The following is a 22,133-nucleotide window of genomic DNA, read 5'->3' on the forward strand; positions in this document are numbered from 1 at the left end:
GCATAAACTCCACTCAGGGTTGGATAAGGAAGGGTCTCCGGCAGATCCACAAGTGTAGGTGAGTCTCCAAGGAATGCAGTTTCAGGAAAGCAGTTCTGGTACACAGGGATAATTATCAGCTGATGCGGCACAGCAGTCATCTTGTAGTTACCAGGAATGGTGTTGTGGGGGTCTGCAGTGTGAGTTGTCCTTGGGTATCTGGCTTCCTTAAAAATGGCAGAGTAGTTCTTGTTTTCCCCTGAGGTAATGCAGGGCTGGTAACTATCATCTTCTTAAGTTGCAAGTTCTTCAACCTTGTTTTCGGCCTCGGGGCCATCCCGGGCCAGAATACTACATCGGATGACCAAAAACCAGTGCAGATCTCAAAGACCAGAGGGGGGGGGTGCCGGCCAGGCCGTTCCAGGCGCGGCTGCGCTGGGGGGGGCGTGAGCCCCCCCACCCCCCATGTGTGATGCTTTCTCACTTTCTCTCTCACTCTATCTCTGTATCCCACCTCTGGCGAGTGCATGTGCCCTCTGGCTATTAAAAAAAAAAACAAAAAACACTCTAAAGGGCATAAAAGTATTGACTAGCTGTTTAAGTGATTTGTGTTTTCTTTGGAGAAAAAAGTGTCTTATATGTTATTAATCTCAAAGTTATACACAGAGTAATTAATACCCGCTAGATTAAATTGGACCACCGTTTTGGAACTATAGAGTGAATCATCAGAGATTTTGAATAGTTGTCATTTTTAGCCACACGACCTAATATTCTAGCCCAGGTCGTAATGGCCTACAGTAGATACGCTCAAGGGACAAGTGAGTGAGATTTAGACCTAGATTTTACAAGATGAAACAGTACATTTCTATTTATCATTAATCTGTGGCCAGACTTTACCTAATTTAGGTTTTCTTTTCATTTTCTTAACTTTCTCACGTAGAGTAACTATTTGGTGTTCATGGCAGAACTCTTCTGGTGGTTTGAAGTCGTGAAGCCGTCATTCGTGCAGCCACGCGTTGTTCGTCCACAGGGAGGTAACCGTCTTCCTAATTTTAAATGTTCCTGTGAACAAGAAAAGACAGAGCCTCCATAAAGTTTTAAAAATTACTTCCATCTTATAATTTGAGATGTTGCATGGAAAACTCTAAATTGATCCATCATGATGTAAAATTCACAATATGGTTCAAATGTAATAGCGTAGAATTGAATATGGAGGCATAACCTTCCTCTTAGAAGTTGGGAAAGGTGTAATTCAAACTTTTGTGCAATTAGATTAAATCATAATGTAACAGTTTTTTAAAAAAGACATTACTGTCTATATCATCAAATAGCTTTTCATCATTTTTTCAGATTATTATTTTTATTATTATTCTCATTTTTTTAAACATTAAATCACTATGTATAATTGTTTAAATGTTTTTGTGCATTTCAAGATTATATATAACTTGGCTTATAGAGTTGAAAGTTTTAAACTAACGTTAGAGATATGGTAAACACATAACTTTGAGCTTTTATCTTTTATTCTAGCTGAGCCTGTGAAAGACACACCGTCAGTGCCCGTCCTGAATGCTGCCAGAAGAAACGTCCTGGCTAGTTCCTGCAGCTCTGACTTCTCCTCCAGGTAGACGCACGAGTCTCCATTGTCACTGCTTTCATTCAGTTTACAGTGGAAATCTAATAAGATTTTCCTACATTAAATAAGATTTTTAAAAGTTCAGTTGGAGTGTGAACTGAGTTAAAATTAGCTTACCCTATTAATGCCTGACTCAACTCACATACAATTGAAATTTATACTGAAATAAATGTTTTACAGATAGGCTTTTTATGAGCCACATTAAAAAGTAGAATGTATTTTAAGGTCCAAATAACCAACCTAAACCAAATTTTGCTACATAACATGTATGTAATTAAGAACAATGTAATAGTATAATTGGGAATTATCTATAGGTAACTCTTGGGTCTTATGGGGAAATACTTAAATTCTATTTGGACTTGTTCATTTCTTTATTTTTTTGAGAGATTTCTGCTATAGGACGCGTGTGCTCACCAGACAGACAGAGAGAGACAGAGAGATAGAAAGCAAGAAATCACCCCCCAGAGGGGATGGCCACGCCGCAATCCCTTCTCCTCCATTCTCCTCTCGGGATCTTGGACACGCATGCAAACGTGCTCGGCGTGAGTTTAAGCCACTGGGTTTGGGATTTGAACCCAGGTTGACTGCATGGGAGTCCAGCAACATAGCCATTAGGCTAACTGCTGGTCCCAATTTTTTTTATAATTTTTTAAAAAACCTTAGAAGCAGTTTTTTTTTATATAGTTTTGTTTTCTGGTTACTATAGGTATTAAGATTTTATAGTAGAATATTTATTATAATTTTGAAGCTTTACTAATGGTTTAATTCTTAATATCAGGCACTGAAAGCAAGATAAAAATATCCCAGCATTTAATATCAGGCTCATTCTGACTTCTGACCCAAGTATGTGATAGGCACATTGGTTTGTTTAAAATGTTTTCTTTTTTTTTTTACCAGATCTTGTAATGAAAACAGCTTTTCATATATACTATTAGAACCTAAAATTTTGTTGACTTTGGATTCCCTAATCTGATTTTTTTCTTTAGCTTGAAATTGTGTTTTGTGAGTTTTTAAGGAAATTAAAGCAGATTCATTGAAATACAAGAACTGGCAGCTTGCTTTCTCGGTTTCACTTTCTCTTGTCTGTATGGTCAGATTAAAAAATAGTACTAACAAATGGAATTAAATAAGTAAATAGTTCTTTTTAAAACATAAAGTACATTTTTAAAATAATGGGTGAAAAATGAAAAGTACCGGGACCAGCAGTTGGCGGAATGGCTGTATTGCTGGACTCCCATGTAGTCGACCGCAGTTCGAGTCCCGGACCCGGTGGCTTAAACTCATGTGGGACACATGTGCATGCGTGCCCAAGATCCCGAGAGAAAAGTGAAGGAGAAGGGACTGTGGCGTGGGCATCCCCCCAGGGGGTGATTTCTCACTTTCTGTCTCTGTCTCTCTCTTTCTGGTGAGCGCATACACCTTATAGCAAAAACAAAACAAAACAAAACAAAACAAAAAACTCCTCCCCTCCCCAAAAAAATTAAAAGTACTAGCTGTATAAATTCTTGACTAAATTTAACAAACATGAACGTGTACTGAAGCCATCACCTACGCCCATGTAAGAAGTTTCTGGAGTACTTGCTGCTGAACGTGAAACCCAAGCCTTCACCAAACTCTTACACTCTCATGGCCTCTGTAGGCTTCTTACCAGTGAGAGCTGTCTACTGTCTGACGAGCTTTTCTGACAAAATAAGAAAGCATTTTCTTCCCTTGCCCTCTGATTTACTATGATGAGTTTTCTTATTACTTCTATTGAGTTTTCCAGTCCATAGCTATCCCTGAGATTTACCACAAAGAAGTTAGCTTAAAGTATTGCTGACCTGCAAGCTCCTATATATTTTTTCTCATGGAAAACTTTTTTCATACATTATTTCCTCACAGTTTGTCTTAGGTTGTTTACATTTCCTGCCTTGAAAATTTAGAAAACACACAGTATTCTAGGTCACCAGTCTCTCACTATAAACTCTTTAAATTCCATTTTGAAAGTGGAAAGTGAAGCTTTCTTCTTGAAGAGTAAATTAGTCCATAATCATTTTTTCAAGATTTTTGCTATAGGGTATGTGCACCTCCCTAAAGAGACAGAGACAGAGAGATAGAAGGTAAGAAATCACCCCCCAGGGGGGATGGTTACGCTGCAGTCCTTTCTCCTCCATTCTTCTCTCAGGATTTTGGGCATGCATACACATCTTCCTGGCCTGAGTTTTAAGCCCCCGGGTCCAGGACTCAAACCATGGCCAACTACTTGGGAATCCAGTGACATAACCATTATGCCATCTGCTGGTCCCAGCCCACGTGAGTTTTAAGTTGCCAGGTCCAGGACTTGAACTGTGGTTGACTATGTGGGAGTTCAGCAATGTAACCATTATGTCATCCTGGTCCCCATAATTGTTACTCCTAGAACCTTAATGGACAATTTTTCACATTTCTTTTTAATATTTTTTAAAGAATTATTTTATTGAACTTTATTTATTTATTTATTTTAATTTGACCAGAGAAAGGGGAAGGGGGGCAAGGAGAGAGGGAGGTAGGAAGGGAAAGTGAGAAAGCAAGCCACCAAACCACAGTCAGCCATGTGCGATCAATGCTCTTATCTACTATGCCACCTGCCGGTCCCAATTTTCCACATTTCTGATGCTGAAAAAAAGTCTTAATTTTTGTTCCCTAGGAAGCTCATGTCTTTTCTGTCTCTCAGACATCTGAGAAGCTACTTTTTTCTGATTTTTTTTTTAGATATTTTTTATAATCAGATCAATTTTTTTTTTTTTTTTGAGTCTCTCAATTCTGGGCTCTTAGTCATGCACTCATTTGTTTCTCATTTGTTTAAGTCTCTGTTTGGTACATTGGAGTCCATCAGCACTGTAGAACTTTGAAGGCAGGATTCAAGAATGTCTGTTCTTCCTGGTAACAATGTATTGACAGTCACATGTGTAAATGGGATTGCACCTAAATAATGATCTGATGAGAAAGAAAAAAAATGAAGGAAGAAGACAGGCAGAGTAAAAGACATTGCCAGCAGTTACTCTACACACTTGGCTTTCAGCTTTTTCATTTTGCCAGAACAAAATTCTTGATCCCAATGGGGAAGTGAGACCATTAATAGGGATTTACAACACTTAGTCATTATTTGGGGGGGTGGAGAATGAACATGTTTTAATAATTAACTTGCTTATATTCAGGATTACACTCTCATAGGTCTAAGAGAGAATAGAAACTGTGGATTGAGGGGCCGGCAGGTGGCGTGGGTTAAGGGTGCTGGACTTCCACGTGGCCAACCATGACTCAAATCCTGGACCTGGCGACTTGCTTTCTCACTCTCTCTCTCTCTCTCACTCTCGCTCTCATTCTGTCCCTCTCTGCTCAAATTGAAATAAAGTTGAATAAAAATAATTCTTAAAAAAAAAAAAAAACTGTGGAATTGATTATAGAGGGAGGAAAAATAGAAACAAATACACCAGGGCGGCCATGTGAGTATTCTCTGAGTCCTAACGAATGATTACAGGTGAAACTGCCAGCAGGCGTGATGTGCAGTTTAGGGGGAAAGGTTCATAGAAGTAGATAAGCATTTGCTTTGGACAGAGCAGTTCTTCAGATACTATTTCTTTTAGAAAAGCTCATTAATTAGGCTTGCACTAAATAGTAAGAATACAACATTGATATTTACCTTTAAATTCTTCGGTTGATTTGTCTATTTTCTGTTTATATTAGCTGAAAAATAATATAATTTGAGAGAGTAACAGAAGTCACTACATCTTGCTCCCAGATTTATTCTGCACCAGTTGGGGGTGAGGATGCTTAACTACTTCTCCTGATTGCAGGGAGTGACATGGAAGATTTAACAGCTTAAAAAGAGAAAAACTGAGAGAGGATAGCTTGATTCTTGCCAAATGCCATTGAACTTTGAGAAGTAGACTAATCCCCTGTATTAATTGGGGTAGGATGGAATTATGTAAGAAGAAATAGCAATACAGCTTCATGTCTTTACAGGCTTTGAAGTTTCAAGGCATCACTCACTGCATTTATCTTAAAGTAACTATTAGAAGTATATAGGAAGACTGACAAGGTCTTTTACACAGGTTAATTATACCTTTAATTTCTAGAGATTTAAATATGACCAAAATATTTCAAATTATGAATTTCATTCAACTTATTTCTCAGTTTGTTTTTTAGAGAGAGGTTTCTGTTTTAGGGCTTGTGCACTTGCCAGAGAGACAGAAAGCGAGAAATCACCCCCCAGGGGAGATGGCCACACCGTAGTCTCTTCTTCATTGACCTCTTGGGATTTGGGGCATGCATGCACACACGCCCGGCCTAAGCCTTTTTTTTTTTTTTTTTTTTGAGAGGTCCCAAACCTTTTTTTTTTTTTTTTTTTGAGAGGTTTTTGCTATAGGGCACGTGCGCTCGCCAGGAAGACAGAGCGAGATAGAGAGACGGAAAGCGAGAAATCACTCCCCCAGGGAGAATGGCCACATTGCAATCCCTTCTCCTCCATTCTCTTCTCGGGATCTTGGGCACGTACGCACATGCGCCCGGCATGAGTTTAAGCCACCAGGTCTGGGACTTGAACTGCAGTCGACTACATGGGAGTCCAGCAAAATAGCCATTACGCTAACTGCTGGTCCCCTGGCCTAAGTTTTAAGCCACTGGATCCAGGACTTGAACCATGGTCAACTACGTGGGAAACTAGCGACATAACCACTACGCCATCTGCTGGTACGTTTCTCAGTTTTTCTATTTGTAAAATGAAAATAATTGAAGCCGGCAGGTGGCTCGGTGGTTAAGGGAGCTGGACTCTGACATGGCCAACCTTGATTTGAGTCCTGTACCTGGTGGCTTGCTTTCTCATCCCTACCCCCGTCTGATGGCTTGTTCTCTCTCATCCTTCCCCATCTGGTCAAATTAAAATAAATAAATAAATACAGTTTAAATAAAATAATTCTTAAAAAAAAAAAAGACAAAACAAAAAAAAGGAAATCATTTGTCATATCTTATTTCAGAAGACATTGAGATATATATGAACGTACTTACTGTTGTTTGACTAAAAGACACAAAATACATATAGATACATGTTATAATCACAGCCATGCTTTGAACAACGTCTTAAGTGTCTTCATTGTTTAAATTTAGAATGTAGAATCATAGCAGTCATCATTGTTTCTAACTTCAGCCAGTGCATATGAAATGTATACTAAGGAGTTAAAAGGTAACATTTTAAATTTATTGTACTTTGCAGTGGGGAAGGAGCTCCATTTACCCAGTCTTATCATCGCTTGCCTTCTAGACATTCACGCCCCCAAGCCCATTCTTCAGCCTCAGGTAATACATTTGAAAAAGCCTAGGAAAATGCTGTTTTAAGTAGGCTACCTGGGAAATTAATGAGAATAAGTACAAATAAACAAAAATTCAGTCTTTTTTATTTACCCCTACAAAGTGGGCTCTACATATATACATACTGTTTCTGTGTTTACTTTTCTTAATAATCTCTCATTTTCCTTGTGAACTTACTACTTTTTAGTGCTATTAATAAGTCCTCAAATAGGCAGAATCTGTTAAATTGTCTTTAAGTTAAAATTTGAACATGATTTCATTGTCTTTTTTCTTTTTGCATTTGAAGGAGGAATTAGAAGATCTTCATCTATGTCTTACGTTGATGGTTTCATAGGGACATGGCCCAAAGAGAAAAGGTAAACAAAGAGATTTATTTAGTATATTCACATTTTCTAGAAATTTTTGTTTTTATCTCTCTGTGACTCTCTTTTGTTGTTAGCCAGGTTGTTAAATCTAGACTTTTTTTTTTTGAGATTTTTGCTATAAGGCATGTGTGCTTGCCATAGAGAGACAGAGAGACAGAAGGTGAGACATCACCCCTCAGACTAAGGCCATGCAGCAATCCCTCCTCCTCCATTCTCCTCTTGGGATTTTGGACATGCATGCACACATTCCTGACATGAGTTTTAAGCCGCCGAGTCCAGGACTCAAACCATAGTTGATGACGTGGGAGTCCAGCAATGTAGCCATTTCGCAATCTGCTGGTCCCTAAGTCTAGACTTTTCATTAGTGCCTGAATTCGAAAAGGGCTACATAGGCGATGATAGGTGAAAGGGGCTCCATTTAGACAGTAGTTAGATAGCCTGACTCTTACTTTGAAGACAATATGATTATGAGAAACGGGGAATGAAAGTAGATATAATTTCAAATAATTATTGTTGTTCAATGATATTTTAAAAACTGTTTCTGGAATTAAGGATTTTTTTCTTTAATTTTTTTTTAGATCGTCAGTACATGGTGTTTCATTTGATATTTCTTTTGATAAAGAAGATGGTGTACAGAGATCCACTCCAAACCGAGGAATCATTCGTTCTATTAGTAATGAAGGACTTGCACTGAACAACAATCGTGTATCTAAACACATTAGGAAAAATTTATCCTTTAAGCCAGTAAATGGAGAAGAGGAAGCAGAAAGCATTGAAGAAGAACTTAATATAGACTCTCACAGTGACCTCAAATCTTATGCGCCCCTTAATACAAATGAGCTAAATTCTAATGAGAATATTCATTACCAGCTTCCAAATGGAGCTTTACAAAACAGAGTACTTCTCGATGAGTTTGGCAATCAGATCGAGACACCAAGCATTGAAGAGGCATTACAAATAATTCATGATACTGAAAAATCTCCCCGTACACCTCAGCCAGACCAAATTGCTAATGGCTTCTTTCTTCATAGCCAGGACATGAGTATCTTAAATTCGAATATCAAACTGAGTCAGTCCAGCCCTGATAACATAACTGACACAAAAGGTGCCTTGAGTCCCGTAACTGACAATACCGAAGTAGACACTGGAATCCATGTTCCTTCAGAAGATATTCCTGAAACCATGGATGAAGATTCTTCTTTGCGAGATTATACTGTAAGCTTAGACTCTGACATGGATGATGCATCTAAATTCCTTCAGGACTACGATATACGAACCGGCAACCCCAGAGAGTCTCTGAGTCCGTGTCCAAGCACTGTAAGTACCAAATCTCAACCAGGCAGCAGTGCTTCTTCTAGTTCTGGAGTTAAAATGACCAGCTTTGCTGAGCAGAAGTTCAAGAAACTGAACCATACTGATGGAAAAAGTAGTGGAAGTAGCTCTCAAAAAACTACACCTGAGGGCTCCGAACTTAATATTCCTCATGTAGTTGCCTGGGCACAAATTCCAGAAGAAACAGGCCTGCCACAAGGGCGGGACACCACTCAGCTGTTGGCTTCTGAAATGGTGCACCTTAGGATGAAACTAGAAGAGAAAAGACGTGCTATAGAAGCTCAGAAGAAGAAGATGGAAGCTGCCTTCACTAAACAGAGGCAGAAAATGGGAAGGACGGCGTTCCTTACAGTAGTGAAAAAGAAAGGGGACGGGATTTCCCCTCTTCGAGAGGAAGCAGCTGGTGCAGAGGATGAGAAGATCTATACTGACCGAGCAAAAGAAAGGGAGTCGCAGAAACCTGAGGGGCAAAGGAGCAAGTCTCTGGCAGATATCAAAGAAAGCATGGAGAACCCTCCAGCCAAATGGCTAAAGTCTCCAACCACCCCTGTGGATCCTGAGAAGCAGTGGAACCTGGCCAGCCCCTCAGAAGAAACCTTGAATGAAGGAGAGATTTTGGAATACACAAAATCCATTGAGAAGTTAAACTCATCTCTGCATTTTCTACAGCAAGAAATGAGCGCCTGTCACTGCAGCAGTAGATTCTGATGCAGATGAGAGAGCAGCAGTCCTGGGTGATTTCCCCTCCGCAGCCCTCCCCCCAGAAACAAATCCGAGATTTTAAATCCTCTCGGCAGGCAGGCCTGTCCTCCGCCATGGCACCGTTCTCGTCAGACTCCCCTCGTCCTACTCATCCATCTCCACAGTCTTCTAACAGGAAAAGCACATCTTTTTCTGTGAAAAATCAGAGGACTCCTAGGCCAAATGAATTAAAAATAACACCTTTGAATCGAACCTTAACACCCCCTCGGTCTGTGGACAGCCTGCCTCGGTTAAGGAGGTTTTCGCCAAGTCAAGTTCCTATTCAGACTAGGTCATTTGTGTGTTTTGGGGATGATGGAGAACCTCAGTTAAAGGAGTCCAAACCTAAAGAAGAAGTTAAAAAGGAGGAATTAGAATCCAAAGGAACTTTGGAACAGCGTGGACAAAATCTAGAAGAAAACATTAAACCTTTTGAGTCAACAGTTTCTGAAGTCCTGTCCCACCCTGTCACAGAGACTGTATGTCTGACACCAAACGAGGACCAGTTGAATCAACCCACAGAGCCGCCTCCTAAACCCATTTTCCCACCCGCTGCTCCTAAAAATGTTAATCTGATTGAAGTTTCCCTCTCAGATTTGAAACCCCCTGAAAAGACCGATGTAGCTGTTGAGAAATCTGAGGGAGAAAGTGATAAAGAACAATTTGATGATGACCAGAAAGTATGCTGTGGATTCTTTTTTAAGGTATTGTTAATCTGCGTAGTTTGAGGCATCTTCGTTCCATACATACGTTTTGTTTTATTGTGTGTCATTTTGTCTGTAGACATGCTTGCTTCTTTTAGTAGCAGTCCCTAATCCTGAAAATGCACTTTGTCCCACCCTTTGCCCCCTTAAATGTAGTAACATTCAAGCACACTGATTTCTAGAATAGTCTTTCAGTGTGAATTCCAAGCTGAAATAAATCCTTTTATAACAGTACATGTTGACATGTTGCTCACTGTCTCTGCTTCTCTACCTCCACTTCTTACTTTCACAGAAGGCCTTTTTTTTTAAACCGTGAATCAAATTTCTCTACAAGGGGTTTTATTGATTACTTTATTCCCTCATGAAAAGACCAACTGTAATCAGTTGAGGTAAACATTCACCTCTAGATTTTGTAATAAAACAAAAGATAAAGCTTAGAGCTGGATCATGTGACCCATTCTTTTTATCTCCTCCCAGTTCAGAATGCTCGCATCTCTTAATAGCCAGCGTTCTCTTAGATCTGCAGTCGGGCTCAGCACGTTCACCTCAGCATGATCTGTGTAGTTTGTGCCTTTTTCTGGAAAATAGGCTTAGTCTGTCCACCATAGCCACTCTGCTCCCCAGCATAATGCTGCATTCCCTGAGCATACAGAGACTCCTTGCCCTTTCTGTACAATGTCACTTTATGAGGTTGGTGCTTGCCACACTTCTTACAGAAAGTCTGGCGGGTTTTAGAGACATCCACTGTGTTTACAGGCGTGCTATCTGCGCAGAAAAAATGCTTTTAAAATGTAAACTTTGGGGACCAGCATATGTTTAATAGTTATGTCATTGGACTCCCTCCCCCGCAACATAGTTGACTATGGTTTGAGTTCTGGACCTGGCAGCTTAAAACTCAAGCTGGGCACGTCTGCATGCACACCCAAAATACCGAGAGGAGAATGGAAGAAAAGGGATTGCGGCATGGCCATCCCCCCTGGGGGGTGATTTCTCACTTTTTATCTCTGTCTCTCTTTGTCCGTCAAGCATGCGCATCCTATGGCAAAAATATCAAAAAAAAAAAAAAAGTTGGGAACCAGCAGTTAGCGTAATGGCTATGTCGCTGGACTCCCACGTAGTCGACCGTGGTTCACGTCCCGGTGGTTTAAAACTCACGCCGGGCGCGTGTGCGTGCGTGCCCAAGATCCTGAGAGGAGAATGGAGAAGGGATTGCGGCGTGACCATCCCCACTCGGGGGTGATTTCTCGCTTTCTGTCTCTATGTTTCTCTCTGGCTGGCGAGCGCACACACCCTATAGTGAAAAAAAAACCTCTCCAAAAAAAAAAGAAAAGTTAAGCTGTTGAAATCTTTTCAAAGAGATGGTTCCATTGCTTATCTGTTAAAAACTTACAATTTGTCATTGTATGTAGGTATTTATGTATAAATACATATCCGATTTTTTTAAATCTTTAACTTCTTTCCTTCTTTTTAAAAATCTGACTAGATAGTTTATTCAAGAAGAAACATTTAATAAAGCATACTAGTTGTGACATTTCATTGAAATATTTGCTTCCAGAGCATTAAGTAAAGGTCGTGAGCATGACCCTTAATCTCAGGACTGGTATTGGTTACAGCATGTTCCGAACAACTGTGGCTAACTACACCTCTTGGTGGGGACCTTGGAATTTATCATAGCTATTAGCAAAACTAGAAAAGCCTGATAATAATTTTAAAATTTCCTCCTAGATTATTACTCATCTTTTTCTATATTTTCCATATTACCATAGGGAAGAATATTTTTTGAATGAACGTTATGTGTGTGTTTTTTATATTTTCTTTTTTTAAATTAAAAGAGTAAAGTAGATCAGTTCGGAGTCTGTGTAACTCCATAAGTTGGGGTACAGATACAAAATATATAACACCCAATAGCAATAATTTATTATTTAAATTTCAAGTTGAAGTATACAGCGGTAGTGGAATAAGAACCCAAGAATATCAACATAATTACAATTGCTCGTTGTTCTTTGGATCATCTGATGTTGAAAATTTGCAGCTTATTTAAAGTTGATCTCAGGTGATTGCCTTGTAGACCCTTCTCAGTGTTTGCACATTTGGATGTGAATCATGTTTTGTCTCCTAATCATGTGAAACTACCGTTTGTTAACAAAATGCTGATGTAGACACTAATAGATGTCCAGGTTTACTGTCTAATTTTAAAGATCTTTGCTGCCTCTGTTCCTTGCAGAGAAAGGAAAACCAGAGGGGGAGAAAAGTTAGTATAAAACAGGCAGTACGTTTGTACCTGCATTTCCATTTCACGCTGTCCGTTACGTTCTTTCTGTATCTCCAACCCAGTACTCGTCCTTAGATTGTGGTCACAGCTTCTCAACCAGCCGGGCTCCCCTCCGCTCTGTGATCACATTCCACTCTTCATGCTGCTTCTAGAGGTGACTCTTCCAAAAGCATAGTTCCAGTAGAGTCTTTAAGAAAGTAAAAAAATCCTAAGAGTTGCTTATTAAAGTGAGTTCAGACACCCTATCATAACATTCAGGGATATTCACAGACTAACATAAGCCTATTGGTCCAACCCCTTCCTTATAACTTCTTTTGGGACTTCGGAAAAGTCATGACGTATGTTTCTATGCACACATGCTTCATGACTTTTTTGATGACCCAATATTTTGGATCATTTTTTAATAATGATTTTAAGCTTCATCTAAAGCCTTTCATAATTCCTTCACTAGAGGCTAATTAGGTCACCTTTGCGTGTCTGTTGTAGCCTAAACATACGTGTTCTATCATCCCTGTGACCCAAAGTATTCAACTATTCCATTATGATTTGTTTTGTCTTTTAGATTATGAACTCCTAGAGGTACTGCCTCTTTTTATCGATAAATTGCAAAGTATATGTAGTTTGTTTAATGAATGTTTGTCTGTATCTGACAAACCAAAAATATATGCCTCATTTATTCATATGAATAAGATTTTTAGAATAGAATGTTTCTTTGCATGGTATCTTCTGACTTTATTCATAGTTAAATCTCTCCCTGGGCTCTGTACAAAGCATCTCTTACTCATGTGATTTTTAAGCTCCTCCACCTAACATACCTTATTATTTTCACAGTATCTGTAATGTCTGGCATTATGTTGTGAATATATTAGACACCAAGGAAATGTTTATTGCATTAAGCATTGCCAAAGACAATTGATGGTCACTATGACTATGACTCTTAGTAGCTCAAGAACTCCCTCTGAGAACGGGGCTATCCCCAGGATTCAGGTAGAAACTGGGCGGGCTCATGAGGCCTACAGGTCATGCACTAGCTCTCAGACTGAACAACACTTCAGGAGAGTATAATTATGCTGTCTTTCCTTCATAGAAAAGCCTTCAGTGTAGCTCAGAACCCATCAAGCAAACTGTCAGTACCTCAACTTAGAAGCAGTCAGGCAGCGGCTTCATTTATGCGATATAACATTGGTGCCTAATTTGGGGATGCTTTTTTCTTTTTTTTAGTGTATATTTCAAATACAATATAAATGTAATTTTAAAAATTAGGGGATCTCCCCATTGTAAGTTATTTATTAGAGTATAAATAAAACCAAGCTGTTTTTATTTTTATGGTGTTTTTTCCAAAGTTCTTAGAGTAGTGTTTTTTTTAAGATAAGATCTCCTAGTGCAGTTATTGCAGTCCTGCTGCTTCAGCCTCCCAGCTGCGCCACCAGACTTCACTCTTTTTTATTTTTAAGAGTTTTTTTTTTTTTCTTTTTTTTTCCCTATAAGGTGTGAATGCTTACTGGAGGGGCAGAGACAGAGAGACAGAAAGTGAGAAATCACCCCCCAGGGAGGATGACCATGCTGCAATCCCCTCTCCTCCTTTCTCGTCTCAGGATTTTGGGCATGCACACACAGTTTTAAGCCGTAGGGTCTGGGACTCAAAACGTGGTCGACTACGTAGGAGTCCAGCGATGTAACCATTATGCCGTCAGCTGGTCCTTTTTTTTTAAAGACAGGATCTTCTTATATTACCCAGATCAGCCCTAGGTTTGTGATCCTCCTGCCTCAGCTCCTGAAACTTGCAAGATGTTTGTTTGTTTTTAAGAATTATTTTAACGTTATTTAATTATTTATTTATTTATTTTCATTTGACCAGAGAGGGCCAGAGTAGGGAGGAAGCAAGAAAACAAGCCGCCAGGTTCAAGACTCAAATCACAGTCAGCCATGTAGGAGTCCAGTACTCTTAACCACCACACCACCTGCCAGCCCCACTTGCTAAGTTTTAAAAGAGTGTATTAAAAAATGTAAATGTCCTTTGTTACTTGATAGAACTATTACCACTTTAATGAACTCTTCCGTCATACTTTCTGGAACATGTCTGTTTCTGATGTACTTGTAGTGGGTAGATCAGATGTTCAGTTACAAGAGTAACCACCACATGTAACCACAACAATCAAAAATGAAAATATCGGTACCTACATTTTCTTTTTTTACTGAAATTTGTTTTTAGGATGATCAAAAAGCAGAAAATGATATGGCGATGAAACGAGCAGCTTTGTTGGAGAAGCGATTAAGAAGAGAGAAAGAAACTCAGCTTCGGAAGCAGCAGTTGGAAGCAGAGATGGAGCATAAGAAAGAGGAAACAAGGTAAGGGCAATTGCTGTGCCAGTCCGACCTCGGCAGGGTGGTGCCGGGCATGCGTAGCGACTCTCAGTAAGTACGCACACAAGGCGGCAGTTGCTCGTTAGCTGCTATTAACAGATTTTATGTTTTAGAGATGTTTGCAATGTAAATAGACAACTGGCTTAGTGCTGGATTTTAGTGCTTTTTAGAAGTCAGTTCATTTCTCCAAAGTATTCTCAGATTTTTGGTATTTTTTTAATTGTTCAGGTAGTGTACATGTTCACCAGGGAGAGAGAGAAAGAGGAAGAAGGAGAAAGTACCTCCCTAATAGGGTGTGATCAGTTCTCAATCCTGTCTCCGTTTCTTCATCCTGTCGGGATTTGGGGCAGGCACACACGTGACGTGGCTGTGGGCCAGCTCTGACTTCATATTTTTATCCTAAGTGTGAGGTGTATCAAAGTTAGGATTTTCAGAAACATTACTTAAAATGTTTCAAAACCATTCATTTAAAATAGCTATATGGACATATTCATACACATGTGTATATACATTTATATGGCCTAAATTATTTAAAAGCATTTTAATAAACCATTTTTCGTCCATGGTGCCAAAATATGTTAATTCTTCCATCTTACGTCAAATACGTAACTCCTCTTCAGGGTCAGTTGTCTTTGGTATACAGAATACAAAATTTAACCATTTGATTTCTTAGGCGTAAAACTGAGGAAGAACGTCAGAAGAAAGAAGATGAGAGAGCACGCAGAGAATTTATTAGGCAAGAATATATGAGGCGGAAACAGTTGAAACTAATGGAAGACATGGATACAGTCATTAAACCCCGTCCTCAAGTAGTAAAACAAAAAAAACAGAGGCCGAAATCTATTCACAGAGATCATATTGAATCCCCCAAAACACCAATAAAAGGTCCTCCAGGTAACAGCACAGCTTCTTATGAGGAGTCTGTTCATAAAACACCAGCTTGGTTTGTCATACTAACGTGGTGGTTCTACCATGTGTTAAATTGGATACACTATTTGAGATTATGCATGTTCCTTACTTGGAAAACCAAAATGAACAAATGGAGCGTTCAGTAAATTGTATATATTATGTGTGCATGCATATATTCCGCAGGACGGTGTGAATGCTTTCAGCAGGACGGTGTGAATGCTTGACATCCAGCTCAAGTCCCGACCTGTTAGGGAACTCTGTCCTCAGCTATAATCGCCTTGAATTATTAACTGCCTTTTTCACACTTCTAAATTTAAGGAGAAATGGTACGTGCATGAAATGTACAAGAAACATGTTGGTATAACAAAGAGCATAAGATCAAGAGTTCATAAACTTCTCTTTTAAGATAGAAATAGTCAAAAATCCAAATCTTTGATTTCTGGAGTGAAGAGAACATATCTTTTTTTAAAATTCAACATACATACTTCTAATTTTTTTAATCTTCCATTTTATTAAAACTAAATGCCATGTAATAGTCTAGTGAATTTCCATACTTATTCTAAACCTGAAGAAAAAATAGTGTAATATTGACTATTTTAAAAGAATTATCTTTTCTAATCAGTGAAACTTTTTGATACAGTTATTGGCTAAAATGAGTAAATTAATTTTCTACCTAGGAATAAGATATTTATAAATATATTTTATTATTTTATTATCTTTTTTCTTTAGGATCATGGTATCATGTCTCTTGTTAGCACTCTCCTTCAGGAAGCAGCAAGTTAGTTTTACCATTGTTTTCTAAGTAATTTTCCTGATAATTTAAAATAATTTGTGTAGAGACCAGCAGATGGCATAATGATTACATCGCTGGACTCCCATGTAGCCGACCACAGTTCAAGTCCCAGTCCTAGCAGCTTAAAACTCACATTGGTGTGTGTGCATGCATGCCCAAAATCCTGGGATGAGAATGGAGAAGGGATTGTGGTGTGGCCATCCCCCCTGGGGGGGTGATTTCTCACTTTCTGTCTGTCTCTGTCTCTCCGAGTGCACGCACCCTATAGCAAAAATCTCTCTTAACAAAAAAAGAAAAAAGAACTGTATATATGCATGCAAGCATATTATTTGTTTAGCTTAAGAGCAGCAAAAAGGAAAAGAAGCTACAGAAGCTCAATTTTCATGTGCTGGTGTTATCTAATGAACAGACTCTTTGCTGGTTGCTCCTTTTAAATTTCTAATTTTGTTTTTATTCAGGATCACGAATTTATCGTGTTTTTTCAGTCTCTAGCCTTTCTTTGGCATCGCTGAACACGGGTGACAATGAGAGCATACATTCAGGCAAGAGGACGCCAAGGTAAATCCGTAATGTATGAATATTTTTATAGAAAAGAACAGAGTACCTGCCATTATCAATTCTGAAAGCTCCTGGTGTTTTTATTTGGTATTTTGTAGTAACTGAATCATAATTGTAAATTTGTATAAGTTTTGTTGGCCTAGAACATTTGAGTTTCTGTTAAAAAAAGGTCTATGCATCTTTCAGTGTTTTTTTATCTTAGCATTGGGAATTATTTACATTGATAAGATTCTTTTTATAAGCTACAAAACATTAACACTAATTGTCTATCAGTAATGAGAATATGCTTCTCATTAAATTACAGCCTATAAAAATAGTGTATAATTTATATAGTGCCAATCTCTTGAGTTTATTTCCCATGAAATATAGGGAGTTTTTCCACAAAAGAATGATTCCAAAGTAGGTTTCTTGTGGCTAAGAAAGATCTCCATTATACTCCTCCTCTAGGATGTAGAGTAGAAGCCAAGGCAACATTTCATTACCTTGTAATACCCATGGCAAGAAAGAATCGTTTTTTGTTTTGAAGTTTACTTAATTTCTTTCATGAGGAAATGAGAAAGAAACAAGCACCCCATCAGGGTTTCGTCACACTGTGGTCCCCCGAGCACCATCAGCGCGTGCACCTGGGCTGCTCAGGTCGACCTGGACTCCCCGTGCAGTCCTCCACATAGCTTTCAGCATTGCAGTGGAGCCTGCTGTCTGTGCCACCGTGGCTGTGCCGGGAAAGACTGTTTCACAGCCATCAGCTGAGTTCTAATCTTTGCATTACCCTGCTGTTGTGTTAATTGCCAATTTTCATAGGGAAAATGCATTCATTCTTCCAACACACTTATAATGACCCACTGTGTCCTAGAAACTCAGATGTTTAGTTGTGAATAAGACAAAGTTATCACTGTCTTACTTATTTTTAAGTCTTTAGGTTGATTTTTGTTAGTAGTCTCACATATACCTCTGGCTCTCCAGCATCCTTTCTCTGATTAAGATCCAAAAAATCATTTTATATACTATGTAGGTCAGAGTCTGTGGAAGGCTTCTTATCTCCAAGTCGTTGTGGCAGTCGAAATGGAGAAAAAGACTGGGAAAATGCATCAACAACTTCTTCAGTGGCTTCTGGAACAGAATACACAGGTTAGTGCCTGTACAGTTTACAGGAAACATTTAACACAGTAACGAGAGGTAGGCCAGACTAAAGAACATTAATAGGTTTCACTTTTTAGTCTTAACATGGGAGTCTGATATAAAATAATAAACTTGGACAGTCACTTTAGGTACTTCAGGCTCAGTGATACAGCTCCACCAGGAAAGGAAGTGACTTGTCCCAGAGGAATTGAAGTTGGTTTCTAAACAAAGGTAGACATGCCCCTTATTCCTCATCCCTTTACCTCTTAGAGTAGAGGCCATTCCTGTGCCAGTTTGAGTTTGAAAAAGTTTGAGTTTTATCAGCAATTTATAGGTCCTCAGTACGGAGAAAAGGCTAGAATCCATACAAAGTCCTTTCCCTAACATTAGAATTTCAAGTATCAGGACCAGCAGGGGCTGTAATAGTTAAGTCACTGGACTTCCATGTAGTTGACTGTGGTTTAAGTCTCCTCTCAGTGGGTTAAACCTCGTGCCGGGTGCGTGTGCGTGCGTGCTTAAGATCCTGAGAGGAGAATGGAAGAGAAGGGATTGCGGCGCGGCCATCCCCCCGGGGAATGCTTTCTCGCTTTTTGTCTGTCTCTCTCTGTGTCTGCAGTGAGCGCATGTGCCCTATAGCAAAAATATCTCTCAAAAACATTTTATAAAAAAAAGAATTTCAAGTATCTAGAATAGTACATTTTTAATAAATCTTAAGAATCTTTAAAAGATAAGCATGCATGTGATCTAGGACTGTATCCAGTCTCACATATTTCTCCCAGGTCTTTTTCTAGCCTCTTTTTGGGTAGGCATGATTGAAATAAAAGGAAATAAAGGAATGGAAGAAAAAAGGAGAGTAGCACATTGAGAGGTATAATAGAAAGGCATTGGAGAAGACTGTGTAAGGGAAGAGCAGAAGGAGAAGGAGGTTGCCCTAATCCACCTATGATCTAGTGGAAAGGAAAGCCTGAGATTCTTCCTTTCTCCATGGCTTTTATGTAGCCAGTCTCACAACTGTTAAGTCCAGGGTTGAGCAGTATTCATATTATTCCTTCTGTGTCTCTGTCAGTTAATTTGAACAGTCTGAACAGAATGAAGCCTTTTCTAGTCTTTTTAAAAGTTTAAATTATTCATAGACCCATTCTATTAATATCTTTTGGGGGGGATTTTGTTTTGTTTGCTGTAAAGTGTGTGTGCTTGTCACAGACAGAGAGAGAAAAATGAGAAATCATCCCAGGGGAGGATAGCCATGCCGCAATCCCTTCTCCAGTCTAATCTTGGGATTTGGGGCAGACACACACACATGCACCCAGCATGATTTTTAAGCCCTGCAGATCCGATACTTGAACTGCACAGCCAGTCATGTGGGATCCAGCCCTTTAACCTCCACACTACTCACTGGCCCCAGACCCATCCTACTTTAAGCTCACTCGTAACCTTTCCAGATGTCAGGTTAGACAGACAGTGATGATTAGAGTATCACATTCCAGCACTGCTCTCACAGGGCAGCCTCAAAGGCCATAGGAATACCCTCTGTGGGTCAGTATTTTGATCGGAGCAAACCAGGAGTCCTTCAAACATAGAATTTGGTTTTCTGTGAGAGCATTTCATCAGCATGGGAAAAGTTACATCACTAAAATAGCAGTGTTTATGATTTAGGAATGTTATTTTTATCACTTGTTAAATCCTTGCCACAGGACCAAAGCTCTACAAGGAACCCAGTGCAAAGTCCAATAAGCACATAATACAAAATGCTTTAGCTCATTGCTGTTTGGCTGGAAAAGTAAATGAAGGTCAGAAGAAAAAAATACTGGAGGTATTGTATTACTGCATTGTATTTAATTATTCGAATTTACTTAGCAAATTCCCTATTGTTATATATTTAAATTGTGGCATTTCTTTTTTTAAAAATGTGGTTATTATTAGTAATGCTACAATGAAAATACATTTTCCTGATTCCGTGCAAAGATTAGGTATGTTATAATTTTTTAAAAAAAGGATTTGGTTCCACAGTTCACTATCCCATTTCAAAGTTGATTTAAACTGTCCCAGATCCTACTCCTAGACTGTTTCACTTTCCCCCTCTCCCTTCCCTAGTTCAGAAATGGCAATGGGAGTTGATGGTGTGGAGGAGAGTGGGTGGAAAACCAGAGATGATGGTCTTCTGGGGCCTAAGGTTCAAACAGGTTCAGATCATTTCAGACTGGTTCCAATCAGTTAAAACAGGTTCACACTGGTTCAGAATGGTTCACACCAGTTCAGATTGTCTCACACCAATTAAGACCAGATTTGAATGGTTCAGACTGGCTCAACTAGTTCAGACCAATTCTGACCAATCTTAATCTGGAACTGGTCTTACCAATCCTAACTGATTCTGCCTGGAACCGGTCTGAACCAGATCTGACTGGTTCAAACTGGCCCAAAGTAGTTCAGACTAGATCAAACTTGGTCAAACTGGTTCAGTTCCATTCAAACCAGTTCAGACTGCTTCGCACTGGTTCAGATCAGTTCAAACCAGTTTAGACTGGTTCAAATCAGTTCAAACTTGTCCAGAGCTGCTCAAACTGGTTTAGACCAGCTCAGACCAATTCAGACTGGTTCACACCAATTCAGACCAGTTTATACCATTTGAACTGGTTCAGACTGGTTGAAACCAGCTCATGCTGTTTCAGATCTGGTTCAGTCCAGTTCAAACTGGTTCATTCTACTTCAAACCAGTATAAACTTGTTTGGACCAGTCCATACCAGTTCAAACTGGTTAAGAGAAGTTTAAACCAGTTCAGACTGATTCAAACCAGCTCAGATGGGTTCAAACCAGCTTAAGCTTGTTCAGATTGGTCCACACTGGTTCAAATTGTCTCTGACCAGTTTAAATTGGTCCAGACCAACTCAGATTGGTTCAGACTGGTTCACACCAGTTCAAACTGGTTCGACCACTTCAAGCCAGTTCTGACTGGTTCATAGTCTCAGACTGGTTCTGGCCAGTTCATACCAGCTCATACCAAATCTGACTGGTTTGAACTGGCGCAAACCAGTTCTGAGTGGTTTAAATAGGCTCAAACTGGCTCAAATCAGTTCAGATGGGTTCAAACCAGTTAAGAGTGATTCAGACTGGTTCTGACTGGTTTATTTCTGTTAATACAGTTAAAGGCCAGTTTATACTGGTCCTGACTTTTTTTTAATCTATTTGTACTGGTTCAGACTGGTTCTGACTGGTTTATACTGGTTCTGAATGTTTTATACTGGTTCAGACCTATTGTAGCTGGTTTATACCTGTGTGGGCTCTTTCAACCTAGGCTGGTTCTGACCAGTTTATTCCAGTTCAGACCAGTTCTGACTGATTTATACTGGTTCTGATTAATACAAGTTCAGACTGGTCCTGACTGTTTTTTACCCGTTATGACTGATTTATACTAGCTCAGACTGGAATAACCATATGAGTGGTTTATACTGGTTCAGACAAGTTCTGACTGCTTTATTCTGGTTTATTGCCTTTTCAATCTGGCTCTGATCTGTTTTGATTGGATTATAGTGGTTTGTGCTAGTTCAGACCAATTTTGACTAGTTTATATCGGTTTATATTGATTCTGACAGGTTCTGACCAGTTCAGAATTTTTCACTTCCCCTGATTTTCCTGAATTAGAGTTAATTAAGCATTTACTCAGGTGGAAATGTGGCTTTAAAGGACCTTTGTGGAATTGTGAGATTTTCTGAATGTGGAGGTCATTAGATATTTTCTAGTGGGGAACTAAGAATTCCTGAATGTGTGACAACTTTCTCCTCTCCGCTGAAGAGTTTAGACTATTTGAAGGACGCACCATTAAGTGCCACTAGAGAGGAAGAACATTAAAATCTTGCCCTACTCTGTGCTGGGTGCTTTACATGTGCTTTATCCTCCTGTGCTCTTCAGTGGAGGTATTCTAGGGCTGGGAGGGGGTGCAGTGGTAGCATGAGGCTCTTTGAGGCCAACCCACCCAGGGAGGTTACAGGCGTACGTCTGTGCACCTCCTTATGTCTTACACACACCTGTAAACATCTGGGG

General features: G+C 39.4%; 1 protein-coding gene and 1 long non-coding RNA gene across 2 annotated transcripts in view; one reads left to right on the forward strand and one right to left on the reverse strand.

Moving 5' to 3' along the window:
• CAMSAP2 (calmodulin regulated spectrin associated protein family member 2) overlaps positions 1 to 22,133 on the forward strand; it is a 123,153-nt gene that overhangs the window by 99,276 nt on the left and 1,744 nt on the right. Inside the window, 11 exon segments of the mRNA XM_014590486.2 lie at positions 920 to 1,013; positions 1,507 to 1,600; positions 6,843 to 6,925; positions 7,224 to 7,293; positions 7,881 to 9,310; positions 9,313 to 10,079; positions 14,564 to 14,700; positions 15,389 to 15,609; positions 16,903 to 16,975; positions 17,988 to 18,103; positions 19,789 to 19,907. Of these exon segments, the coding sequence (XP_014445972.1) occupies positions 920 to 1,013; positions 1,507 to 1,600; positions 6,843 to 6,925; positions 7,224 to 7,293; positions 7,881 to 9,310; positions 9,313 to 10,079; positions 14,564 to 14,700; positions 15,389 to 15,609; positions 16,903 to 16,975; positions 17,988 to 18,103; positions 19,789 to 19,907 (3,204 nt within the window).
• On the reverse strand, positions 939 to 17,969 carry LOC102474983 (uncharacterized). Its single transcript, XR_335566.2, has 3 exons — positions 17,925 to 17,969; positions 12,361 to 12,538; positions 939 to 1,041 (listed from the first exon to the last, which is right to left on the reverse strand). It is a non-coding gene; the product is annotated as an uncharacterized LOC102474983 (long non-coding RNA).

The sequence above is a fragment of the Tupaia chinensis genome, unplaced genomic scaffold (assembly GCF_000334495.1).
Source record: "Tupaia chinensis unplaced genomic scaffold, TupChi_1.0 Scaffold000453_1, whole genome shotgun sequence".
In the NCBI taxonomy this organism is placed as follows: domain Eukaryota; kingdom Metazoa; phylum Chordata; class Mammalia; order Scandentia; family Tupaiidae; genus Tupaia; species Tupaia belangeri.